General features: G+C 37.8%; 1 protein-coding gene across 1 annotated transcript in view; it reads left to right on the forward strand.

Moving 5' to 3' along the window:
* LOC149157953 (mitochondrial adenine nucleotide transporter ADNT1-like) overlaps window positions 1–12,723 on the forward strand; it is an 88,085-nt gene that overhangs the window by 60,163 nt on the left and 15,199 nt on the right. The window contains exon 4 of the mRNA XM_089436058.1: window positions 7,092–7,129. Within this exon, the coding sequence (XP_089292184.1) occupies window positions 7,092–7,129 (38 nt within the window). The remainder of the gene's footprint in view (window positions 1–7,091; window positions 7,130–12,723) is intronic.

The raw sequence follows: 12,723 nt of genomic DNA on the forward strand, positions 1-12,723 counted from the left end.
GGGATTCAAGTGATGATGGTATGATGACATAACAGGAAAGTAGGTCTGAAGGATAAAGTCCTTTCGAATGAAGCTACTACAAGAAGTCTAGATGACTGAAAGAAAGATGAGGTATGTATGCTTGCATTGATTACTATGAAAGTCATGTCATGTGGTTGCAAATAATATGGATCACTATTCCCATCCTGGGAAATATGATCAAGAAAAGAAAGGATCTCCTCCTCCAAAAGATTGCAGCAAAAGCATAAGTCACACTAGATGAAATCAACATAATATGTCCTCATATGAATCATGAGGAAGTTGACTACAATCAAGGAACTCTGATTGAAAGCTCCTGGGAATAAAATGTGCGATAAAAGAAAGGAAGAGATCGAGATAATATGCAACAAAGGTAGAAGGCGTTCAACATCCGAAGTCCAAGCAGATTTGAATCTCTCGGAAGGATGTGATGACTCTAATAAAAGTCGGAAAAAGATAGAGACCCTTGACAATGAATATTAGTGGGAGATGTGTCAATTTGCATGCAAGATGATGATACTTACAGGAAGATGTCATGGTGAAAGATCATCACAAAGGCAATTTTGATTTAAAGTGTTCAGTGATTATTTTGAACTAACATCTAGTTGGGCTTATGTAGGACTGTCGAAGGGAAGATCTGTAAATGACTTCCAAGCAGACCATCTAGAAGGATGTAATGTTCTTCTGAAAATATGGCATGAAAGAAGAATAACATGAAGCAAAGCTAGATGGAAAATCTGATGGATCAATTTCTGATGAGTTAAGGACATCACTGACTCATGGATAAAAGTATGGATGATATGTGCCCTATGTAGAAGTTCCCAAAGATGAAGACTCCTTGACGAAGAAGAAATTCATGGCATCGAATGAAGGAGCTCTTCAAGCAACTAGTTGTTTCAGGATCTCAACATGAGGAGCTGCGATAGGTCCCTGGTTAAGAGGGAGCATGAAAAGAAGTTTCTTACTTGGAAGAAACTTGAAAAATTCCTAAGTAGGTAGCTTAGGTACATTCCTTTGTGATAGGAATGAGTACATTCCTTTAATGGAATATGTCCTCCTGGTTTGAAAAAGGAGAGATAAACATGTTCTTTTCTTCACTTGGGAAGGAAAAATGGAGGATTGTGTAATCATTTGGCACCCAATGCGCTTTGAGGATGAGATAGGGCATCCAATAGTAAGAGTAGTCGTGGAGCACCGATATTCTTTGTGGGATTGGGGATTCCTGGAAAAGAATAGTCCTTATGGAACATATCCTGAGTGAACCCGAGTGGGGTATGATCCTAGAGAGACAATGATGAGTATGTCTATAAATCATTGGTCTCGCCAGCATTGTGCTCTAATATTGTGGAGAGATAGAGCTGTTAGTCAAGGCCTTGCTATATAACAATGCTGGTTGATATGATGCTATAAAAATGAGTTATAATTCCGAATTCTTCTTATGAGAGATTCTTCAGATTGAGTAAGTCCAAGTACCATTATGAATACCTCCCTAGTTAAGAGGGAGTGTTGAAAAATGTAACTAGGTTCAGTCTTCATAATGACATGTAATTATGATTTTATGTAATGAAATGTAAATAAGAAAAAAATAAAATTATTATATTGACTTGCTTCATGGGTTCCATGAGCAAGGGATTTTGTTTTTGGGTTAAGATTCCCATTGAGAGTCTTTAGGATTTATTTGTCATCTCGTCATAAAATGTTCATTGTCATGTAAATGAAGTCATGTTACACTTTGTAAGAGGTCAATATTGTCTATATGAAGTATCCTCCAAGAACTTGTCACCTAACCTCTTCAAGAAGCTGCTAGATAAAGTCAGCCTAACTCTATCTGTCAAGTCGACCTAAAGGTCAAGTGAAGAAGTGTATAAATAGCCCTACTCGGCCTCATTTGGTGACACACAATTCAGACAAGAAGTTCAATCTGAATTTGGTCTAAACAGAAGTGCGAAGAGAGGCTAAAAAGGAGTGTGAAGAAGGAGCAACAAAAAGAAGTGCGAAGTTTCTTCTGGGTATAACAAAGTTTCTTCTGGGCAGTGCGAAGTTAGGGCAACAAAGCTTAATCTGGGGCAACAAGAGAAGGATTCATCTGGGTGATCTAAGTAGAGATCGAGTTTCTCTAGAAAATGACCTAGAGATCGAGTTTCTCTAGAGAGGACCTAGAGACTGAGATTCTCTAGGGAAGTTGAGAAGAAGTAGTGGAAAAGATAGAGATTGAGTTTCTCTAGAAGGAGCTGAGGAGAAGCAGTTCCAGATCAAAAGGAAAGGCAAAGGAAGGAGGAGGCAAAACATCAAGGTCGGTGATAAGGTTCTTGAAAGGATACTATAGTCAAGGGTCCGTGTCATGGTCTTGGTACTTATCAATTGAAGATCTAGAAGAAGAATTTTGATCGGGTTTTCCTCTCATGAGGTGGGAGGTTTTGGCTCTGGCTGGAGAAGCCTACATACTATGTCACTTGTCTTTTATTATGCATTTTGGTAATTGTCTTGATGAAAGAACACATTAATAAGCTAACGAAGAAAAGACTATAAGATAAGAAGTAAAAGTGCATCACAAGCAATTAACAAGTAGAGAAATTGTTAACTTTGAATGCCCAAGATTTCTCAACAAACATATCCCTAGTGTCAACATGGCTACTTGCTTTCCTTGAAAGTCCCTCTTGCAGCAACATGTATCTCAACATCTTGTAAGGTATCTCGAAGCCATAGTGGTTTCTTCCTGGCAAGAGGATCACACGGAGGGGGATCAAGGGGTCCATGCGATCATCAACGAAATCAGACTTAGGCCTAGGCACAAAAGGGCCTTCTAGAATATCCATGACATCATATTTATTTTCAACATTAGTAGGGGGAGGAGTGTCCCTTGCTTTCCCAAGGGCAACATCTTCATCAAATATCACATCGCTGTTAAACTCTATATTCTTTTGACCAGGTACATAGATTCTATAAGCTTTAGAATTTTCACAATATCCAACAAACGTACCTTTCTTTCCAGAAGCTTCCACCTTGTTCCTCTTGTCCTTCGGCACATGAAAGTAGACAGGGCAACCAAAGATCCTCAAATGTCCAACATCTGGCCTTACACTTGTGAAAACTTCTTCAGGAGTTCTATCACCCAAGGCTTGATGAGGAGTCCTGTTTTGAACATAGACAGCTGTGTTAGTAGCTTCGCCGCATAAAAACTTTGGAAACTTTTAATCGTGCAACATAGCTTGGCATGATTGTCATGCTCTTTCTTTTAACCACTCCATTTTGTTCGGGGTTGTAAGGTACAATAGTCTCCTTATTGATTCCAACTCTCTTGCAAAAGTCAATGAACTCATTTGAAATGAATTCCCCTCCATTGTCAGACCTGAAGACTTTGATTCTCTTTCTAGTTTGATTCTCTATGAACGCCTTGAAGTCCTTGAAGATATCAAATGCCTCATTCTTGTGCTTCAAGAAGAATATCCAATTTTTGTGAGAGAAGTTATCCACAAAGATTACATAGTATAAGTAGCCACCAAGAGATTTCACCGGCATGGGTCCACATAGATTAGAATGTATGAGTTGAAGTATCTCATTAGTCTTGCTTCTACTAGAAGGGAATGGTCCCCTCGACTTCTTTCCATTAGCACATTCTAGACATATTCCATCATGATTTGCTTGAACCTCAGGCATTCCAGAAACCATCTTCATCACCTTAGGCAAGGCATCATAGTGAAGGTGAGCGAATCTTCGGTGCCATAATTCACATTGATGATTGCTATCGTGAACCAATGCTTGGATTGGTCTCCCATTGACTTTATATAGGTCTTCGATTCTAGATCCCAAAGTGAAAGCATCCCTTAAGCGAGATTCCATAGGCCAGGTAAGGACCTTTCCATTTATAAAAGCAACCTTCATTCCTTTGTCCTCCAAGGTAGATATAGACACTAGATTCCTTTTCAATCTCGACACATATATAACATCTTGAAGATGTATAGTTTCACCATAGTCCAAATGAAATGAAACAAAACCAAATCCCTTCATAGGATAGGTATAATTGTCCCCTAGAATGATCTTCAAATTTGTCTGACTTCACGATACCTAGTGAAGTGTCGAGAGGCCCCACTATCTACCAACCAATTATCAAACAAAATTGGAGGAGAGGAACTAGAAAGAGCAGAAATAAGAAAATATTCAGTTTGAGTAGTAGTTGCATTATTTTCATACATTGAGTTCCTTGATCTCTTTTGAGGATGGTGGCCTTCTTCACGTTTAGTAGGAGCCTCTCTTCTTCTTCTATCATAGAACCTATTGTTGTTGAAGCCACGATTGTTGTTGTGGGGAGCATTTCCATTTTTCGGACAGTCTTTGGCAAAGTGGCCATACTTATGGCATTTGAAACATTCAACTTTGAAATATAAACAATCAAATGATCTCTCAATGAATCAAATACTAATCTTCCTAGCTTTGATCTCACCTTTCTTGTACTTAGCTTTGAGAGCAACAAATGCGTTCTCCGGAGGCTCAGGTACCTTGCCTTCAACATATTCCAAGAGATCATTTTCATCCAAAGTCATCCAACCTGGTTCTCCAAAACTGCATAGTTAGATGAGTTATTCAACTTCTCTTCAATCTTAAAGTATGAGGTAGACATCTTGACCAAGTCAAATAAGCTCCTTCAAAGGTGATTGCTCGTCTCCTTGTGCTTGTCTTTACCTCAACTCTGATACCATGTTAATTTTCTTGTGTTCTATGCTTGACACATTCACTTATTACAGTTCTTCTTCAATTAGCAATCAATTTCCAATATAATTTCAATCTTCCAACAACAATAAACAATTGTAGATAGAATAGTAAACCAAATGCACAATAGAAGACAACCAAGAACAATAGAGACATAGTAGTTTGGTCAAAGACCAGGGAAAAACCCCACATGGGGGAAAACCCTGTCCAAATTCTTCTTTTATTAGGTTGTCATCAAATGTTCAGCAGAGAGATACAATGTCCAAGTACATCAACAATGAGTCAAAAGTCAAAGCCTTGACTAGACAAATCAACCATCCAATTTCCAATCAAAGATGAGCCAAAAAGTCAAATTTGGTCAAAAGTCAAATCTACAAAATCTGGTCAAAGTCAACAGCAGTAGCAGCAGCCCTAACCAGTCAATGGTCAAATGTGCACCAACCAGTTTGGTCAAACAGTCAGAGAGTGTGCTCTTCTTTCCTTGGCCAAACCTTGTCAAAGCAGCTTCAAGTTTTTGGTCAAAGGAGAGAGAAAGTCATTGTTCAGATCTGTGGTCAACCCTTGTCAAACCTGCGGTCAGCCTTGGTCAGCTAGCCAGGAAAAGTTTGGTCTCTTTCCCAGTCAATGCGGCCTTCCAAATCAGAGATAAATTCAAAATTTCCAAGTCAAATGAAGTCAAAGCTGCCCTACCATAGAAAGTCAACGAACCAAACAGAAATGTCTTCCTTCCCTTCGCATGTTTGAACTTGCACCTGCAATTTGAGATCTAGATGAACCAAAGAAAAGAAGATGTGAATGTGTGATGATGCCTCCAAGTGATGCCAAGTGTGGTCTATTTCTACATGTCCTTGAAGTCGGAAGTCGGAAGTCAAATTTCCTTGCCCAGGCTGACTTGTACTTTTGTAAAGATGAGGGTTTCACATTAAAAATAATATTTTTCCTTGTGCAAATTAAATTCTTCCAAGGACTAGTTGGGTCTCCAAAGGGTGAGGAGGGCTTCCCAAAGGAGGGAATTTCTCCTTTAGCTGCCAAATTTCAACGAAGGGAACTGGAGAAGGGATGCTCATTATGGATGATTGTGTAGGGGAAATTCAACATGTTAGTACCTTCAATGTGAGGATACATATGGGTGATGACAATTTGATGGAGCACCAATTGTGGGTTCCAGATATAGAGAAGAACAGCAATGAATATTTTTTTTTTATGAAGACATGGAATGCATCCATGTTACGTACATAGAGAACCTGTGGACATTGTGGCTTGTTACACAGATGAGTGGTGAATAGATGGCAAAGAAGGTGGTATAGGTGATGAAAAAACTAATAAACATGATGTTGAAATCAATAAAGGCTACCTAGTTTGATTAGCTTCTCAGGTGAGGCTCTAGAGAAAGGGAACTGAACAAGGGATGCTCATTAGGGATGATTGTGTAGGCCCTAGGGGAAATTCAACATGTTAGTACCTTCAATGTGAGGATACATAAGGGTGATGACAATTTGATGGAGCACCAATTGTGGGTTACAGATATGTAGGAGAGTAGCAACGAATAATTTTTGTATTATGAACACATGGAATGTGGAATGTATCCATGTTATGCTCATAGAGAACTTGTGGACATTGCGGCTTGTTACATAGATGATTGGTGGATAGATGTGTACCATACACTATCTTCTCATCATCAAATTTTATAGTCAGCTTATATTTAAGATGTATTTCTTTCTCATACAAGTGTTGAGTTGTAAAGATTTTGAACTTTTGTGTTGTGGGTAAAGGTCTCAAAATACTATTTTCATGTTAAGGGTTGGGGTATTTTAGTGTTAAGGGCGTGGGGGTGGCCATGGTGGTGGGGTGGGCTGTTGAAGTAATAATACTCCAACATTATTATTTTTAGGAGACATAAATGTCAGTATCTAGAAATTAATAGTCAGATTGAATGTAAGATGATTAACCTTAATGCTAGTATGGTAGTTTAACTACATAGTATTTAGCATAGTTCAACAGTTTAAAATTGCATCTAGCATGATGTATTCAATTTGAATAGATATGATTATTACTGTCTTACCGTCTGTTATATTTCTCCGTCTTCTTTTGCAAATTCTACATATATGATGAATTTTACACATATTTCTTCATTATGTTATTTCTGTTCTTTCCTTGTGTATGTCACTTATTATTTACTGTTCTCGTGGTCTAAAATGAAAATTCTTTGCCACTAGACATCATGAAAGGCAGTGGTTTTGCATTACTTCGTTTGATTGTGTTGATAAACTTGGACGTCTTTTTTTGTATAAGCTTGTGAGAATATAGTTAATAAAACAAAATATCAGGGAAATTCTCTTGATGATGCAATTTTTTCCTGTGTGCAGTGCAATTCTCTGGTTTTATAGGCGACAGACAGGCAATGGTAAGAGATTATCAGCCTTTTTCACATAGTGGAGGCCATTTAGATCATGTTGATTATGTTTCAAAAACTAATCTTTGTTTAGAAACTAAAATCTAAGGTGCCATAATGCTGCAGGTCCTTTAGAAAGTTCTTTTATTAAGGTTTTGGTTTTGAACTTCAAATGTTTGCAACTATATCAGGCTGAGTTATTAGCTTAGAATTCTGCTTGTCAACATTAATTCTGCTACTTATTCATATTTGTTAGATTATAATGCTTACATATGTAATAATTTCAAGTTGTTAGGAATTAAGCTAAGTTGCTTGATGGTCGAGATAATCACTCGACCACCTTGTCTTGAATAAGTAGTTGTAAGATCTTATAACCATTTGTAATATCTATAAAAGAGATACGCAATTCGAATGATGAACCAGAACTAATATTGAATATCTTCTTCGAGTTCCTTTAGCTGTTCATTCTACATTGTGGTTATTATTGTGCCTCCGCCTTATTCTGATATAGTATCAGAGCCACACTCCCATTGAAGAACATTTCTGTCTGGTGGCCAATATTGCTGTCCAGGTGAAAGAGGAGATGCGCTTTTGAAGATGCAATAAATGCTGTAAAACATCAGAAATCAGTGGTTTCCTGTGTTGTCCTCAATGGATGCAACTACCTCTCAAGGCAACTAGAATCCAGTGCTTGATATTGTTGATAATCTCTGCTTCGTTTAGGAAGTCCACATCCCCTTCGACAGAGCAATTTATGATTCCAGTAGTATGGGACACAGATATAGCCAAGCAAATTCCATAGATCGGAAGACACAATACTTTTACAACCTTTCCAATGTAGTAAATATAAGAGGTCTGGAGATTTCATCTGTGGAAGTGTTCACGGCATGTTCTTTTTTGCATGCTATCTAAACTTACATTTACACGTGGTCTGAGCACCATGACCTAGGTTTCCATGAGCACTAATTATGGAGGAGGTTCATTCACATAATGGGAAGGAATCCATTCGTGTTGTGGACTGAAACTGAATCTCTGACACTGTGGCTAATATTCGGAGCAATTATGGTATTGGCAGACTTGTCTTTCCTGTAAAGGAGGAATGAGACCGACAATACAATCCAGATGGTTGTCCAGATATAAATCTGTAAAAAGTACAATCAATATAATCAGGAGGACTAGAAGGGTCCATACTTTGAAGATAAAAAGGGATGCAATGGAAGAGTATCTTTTCAATAGTCCAGGATGCTGGTGGATCAAGAAACTATACCTCCTTGGGGTTATGAGACATGTATGTGGGGATTGCTTTCCAATAATTATGGAGAGATACAAGATATGGAATTTTGGTATCATACCTTCATGACGTTTACAAGACATTGCAAGTGCAAATGATGTCCAATGATGTTGGGAAAAGTGGATCACCATTGGAGACTATATCTCTTAGTGGATTAGGGAGTAGCTTAAAGGAGTCTTACTAGTCCAAACATTGTTTTCAAAGATGAAGCCTCTAAAGGATGTCTGGTTCTATTTTTAGTTGTGTTAATGTATGTTTGCTTTTGGTGAGTTTTATTTTCAGCTGTGTAAGCCTTAAGAAGGGGTGGTTAGATTTTTTTTGTTTGCTAAGTGGTGTGAGTCCTGAGATGATTGCACACTTAACCTTTGGCTTGAGAAACCACGATCTAGGGGCATCTAAGCCATCAAAATCACCTTGGGATCACACCCGACCTGGGCCACACCAACTCTTAACATAGTTCGATATTTTCCCATGAAGTTTTGAATCAATGACCTTCACATCATAGAGTGCCTTAACAGAAAATCTCATTACTGTCTATTCTACGCCCCGTGGGCTAAGAAGGGGTTGTTAGATTATAAGGCTTATAGATGTAATATTATCCAACTGTTAGGCATTAAGCTATTCTTGCATGATTAGTCCAAACATTGTTTTCAAAGGTCAAGCCTGTGAAGGATGTCTGGTTCTATTTTTAGTTGTGTTAATGTATGTTTGCTTTTGTTGAGTTTTATTTTCAGTTGTGTAAAGCCTTAAGAATGGGTGGTTAGATTTTTTTTGTTTGCTAAGTGGTGCGAGTCCTGAGATGATTGCACACTTAACCTTTGGCTTGAGAAACCGCGATCTAGGGGCATCTAAGCCCGTCGAAATCACCCGGAGATCGTACCTGGCCTGGGCCACACCAACTCTTAACATAGATATTTGCCCATGAAGTTTTGAACCAGTGACCTTCACATCACGAAGTGCCTTAACAGAACACCCCATTACTGTCTATTCTACACCCCGTGGACTAAGAAGGGGTTGTTAAATTATAAGGCTTATGGATGTAATATTATCCAACTGTTAGGCATTAAGCTATTCTTGCATGATTAGTCCAAACATTGTTTTCAAAGGTCAGGCCTCTGAAGGATGTCTGGTTCTATTTTTAGTTGTGTTAGTGTATGTTTGCTTTTGTTGAGTTTTATTTTCAGTTGTGTAAGCCTTAAGAAGGTGTTGTTAGATTTTTTTTTGTTTGCTAAGTGGTGTGAGTCATAAGATGATTGCACGCTTAACCTTTGGCTTGGGAAACCACGACCTAGGGGCATCTAAGCCGTCAAAATCACTCAGGGATCGCACCCAACATAGGTCACACCAACTCTTAACATGGATGGATATTTGCCCACAAAGTTTCAAACCGGTGACCTTCACATCACAAAGTGCCTTAACAGAACACCCCATCATTGTCTATTCTACGCCCCGTGGGCTAAGAAGGGGTTGTCAGATTATAAGGCTTATGGATGTAGTATTGTCCAACTGTTAGGCATGAAGCTATTCTTGCATGATGTTTGAGATCATCATTGAATCACCTCTCAAATAAGTAGTAGATTTATCTTATAACCATTTGTAATATCTATAAAAGAAACATAAACTTTTGTAATGATTAACTGGAGCTAATATTGAATATCTTCTTTGAGTTCCTCCCGCTTTTATTTCTTCACCATGGTTATTATTGTGCGTCCATTGTTATTTTGATATGTTTATGCTTGTACCTCCAATTTTTTGTATGTTTTATTAATGAATTTATCATTTTTTTCCTTCCATTTTGTAGAGGCGATATCTTTATTTTAAATTTTTAGAGCATTTTGATTTTGATATCAGTGAAACGATTGCAAGGCATGCTTAAACTCTTCGTTTTGTTTTTCACACTCAAGCTTATATTCTGCTTGAGTTTGGTGGATTTAGACATAAAGTATGTTAATAACATGCAAGTTATTTGGAAGGGTTAAGTTTCATAATTATTTGATATATTTATTAACTCTATCAAGTTGCTAGCTTAATTGGTAAGCAATAATGAAGGTAAGATGTACATATTGTAGATGTTCTCCTTTCTTCTTTGGTAGATATGCATTCACCATAGAGTGTTTGGTAGACGTTGCTATGGGATGATTTGTGAAATATGGTCGGAAACCCTAAATTATCAAAACATCATTAAATTAGTTGAAATTATAAAATGATTAACCACAATAAACACTTATGAAAATCCTAATTTTTACATAATAAATGTAATTTTTCAAATCTCCAAGATTAACCACTTCCAGTGAGTACTTCCATTCAAGTGCTCCATACTAGTACATTTGCATTATGGCCTATGTGATGGATATCATTTTGATCTGATTTAAGCTGCATTGTTTATACCAACACTTGCAAAAAAAATAACGATTATAATTATGTAATATTGCAGTAGAAAATTGCTAAGAAATCTAGGACATTAGCATTAGGTGATTTTTCTCAATTAGTAACTGCTTGTGAGAGACTTTTTCTTCTTTAGATTAGAATTTACTAATTACTTAAGTTATTATTGTTCTTTCTCATCAAACAGTTACCAATGCATGAACATAAATAGAAAAGAGACACAAAATGTAGGCTATCAGACAGCGCCAAAACCTCTCACTCTTTGAGAGGAAAACCTGCACAAATTCTTCCTATAGAGATTCCAATTGATGAATACCAAGACCAAGACCCATGACCTAGTAGCCTCTCCAAGACCAAGACACAAGTCCTCTTCCATGTATTCGTTTACTCTTTCTTGATTCCTTCTACTTTAGATTTCGCATCATATGTGATGACACCCAATTGTGATCACTGTGCTTGTGAAGGGTGTCGAATTTCTCCTTTAGCAGTTATACCGAATCCTGCTGCCCTTTTGAGATACCACTGAGACCTTGTTCCTTGTAACAACAACTAGACCTTGTCACACACTTGTGACCTTCCTCTTGTGCAACACCAAACATAAGAAACTTTTGTCACTTGTTTCCCTTCTAGTCACTGCAATGTATCCATACGAAACTCAGAAAGAGATCCAAATGTCTGTTGACTGAGATTAGCCCTTTCATCTCTTCCTCGTTGCCCCTTCTTTGTCTATTCGAATTGCTCTCATGACTTGACATCCGAACTTGTTACTTATTCACTATCATTGTGATTTGAATCTCAAAGGGATTCAAGTTCCCTTTTCTCTCATTGAACTGTGGCCTTTACCGAATTATAGCCTTCATCGAAATGGTTATCTGAATCAGAGGTGATTCCGAACTTGTCTTCTATAATAGTCATCCGAAAAAACTCAGAGAAAGATGTTCGAAATTTTGTGTTTGGGGAATAGGCCAAGGTGCCTATTTATAGTGGTTTGTCAGTCATATTAAGCCGACATATTTATATGAATAGGTGTGTCTCCATAATGAGATGTCGACATGAGTTTGTTACTTTATCTTGAAGCCGACATGAAGAGAGGACTTTGTGCTTGTCGTTGGAGGGCTATATAGATTCATATATATTTGACGCATGCCCAAGAAGGGCTCTTCATACATGACATTGACTATTTGACTTCAATGAAAAATCCTAAGGCTCTTAATGGGAGCCATCTAAACAAAATCTCTTGCTCATGAAACCCATGAAGCAAGCATCACAAAAATAATTTTATTTTCTTCTTTTCATCATTTACAAAATTCACAATTACATGTCATTATGAAGACCGAACCTAGTTACACTTTTCAACACTCCCTGTTAACTAGGGAGGTATTCATAATGGTACTTGGTCATTCTCAATTTGAAGAATTTCTCATAAGAAGAGTCGGATTGGTAACCCATCTATATAGCATCATATCAACCAACATTGTCACATAACAAGGCCTTGACTAACAACTCTATCTCTCCATGAGATCTGTGCACAATGATAGCGAGACCAATGATGTATAGACACCTCTCAAGGTACATACTACATATTCCACCCTGGTGTTCAAAGAGTATGACCTTCCATGGGACTATTCTTATCTTTGCTACCCAACCCAAATATCTGTCCTCCTTGACTCCTCTTATTTCAGATGCCCTATATCATCTTCAAAGAGGATCAGATGCCAAATGATTACCCAATCCTCTACGCTGTCTTCCCAATTGAAGACAAGAATAATGTGTCTATCTCTCCCTCTCAATTAGGGAGAACATATGAATTCGTAAGCTCCTTCTTGGCTCAGGAATTTCAGGCTCCCTCTTAATTACAACAACTCCTCAACCAGCTGCTTGAAGAGCTCCTTCCTTCGATGTCATGAATTTCTTTGTCAAGAAGTCTTCA

Source organism: Pinus tabuliformis, chromosome 5_2, assembly GCF_031772625.1.
Source record: "Pinus tabuliformis cultivar Carrire ecotype Pingquan chromosome 5_2, CPIR1, whole genome shotgun sequence".
NCBI lineage: Eukaryota > Viridiplantae > Streptophyta > Pinopsida > Pinales > Pinaceae > Pinus > Pinus tabuliformis.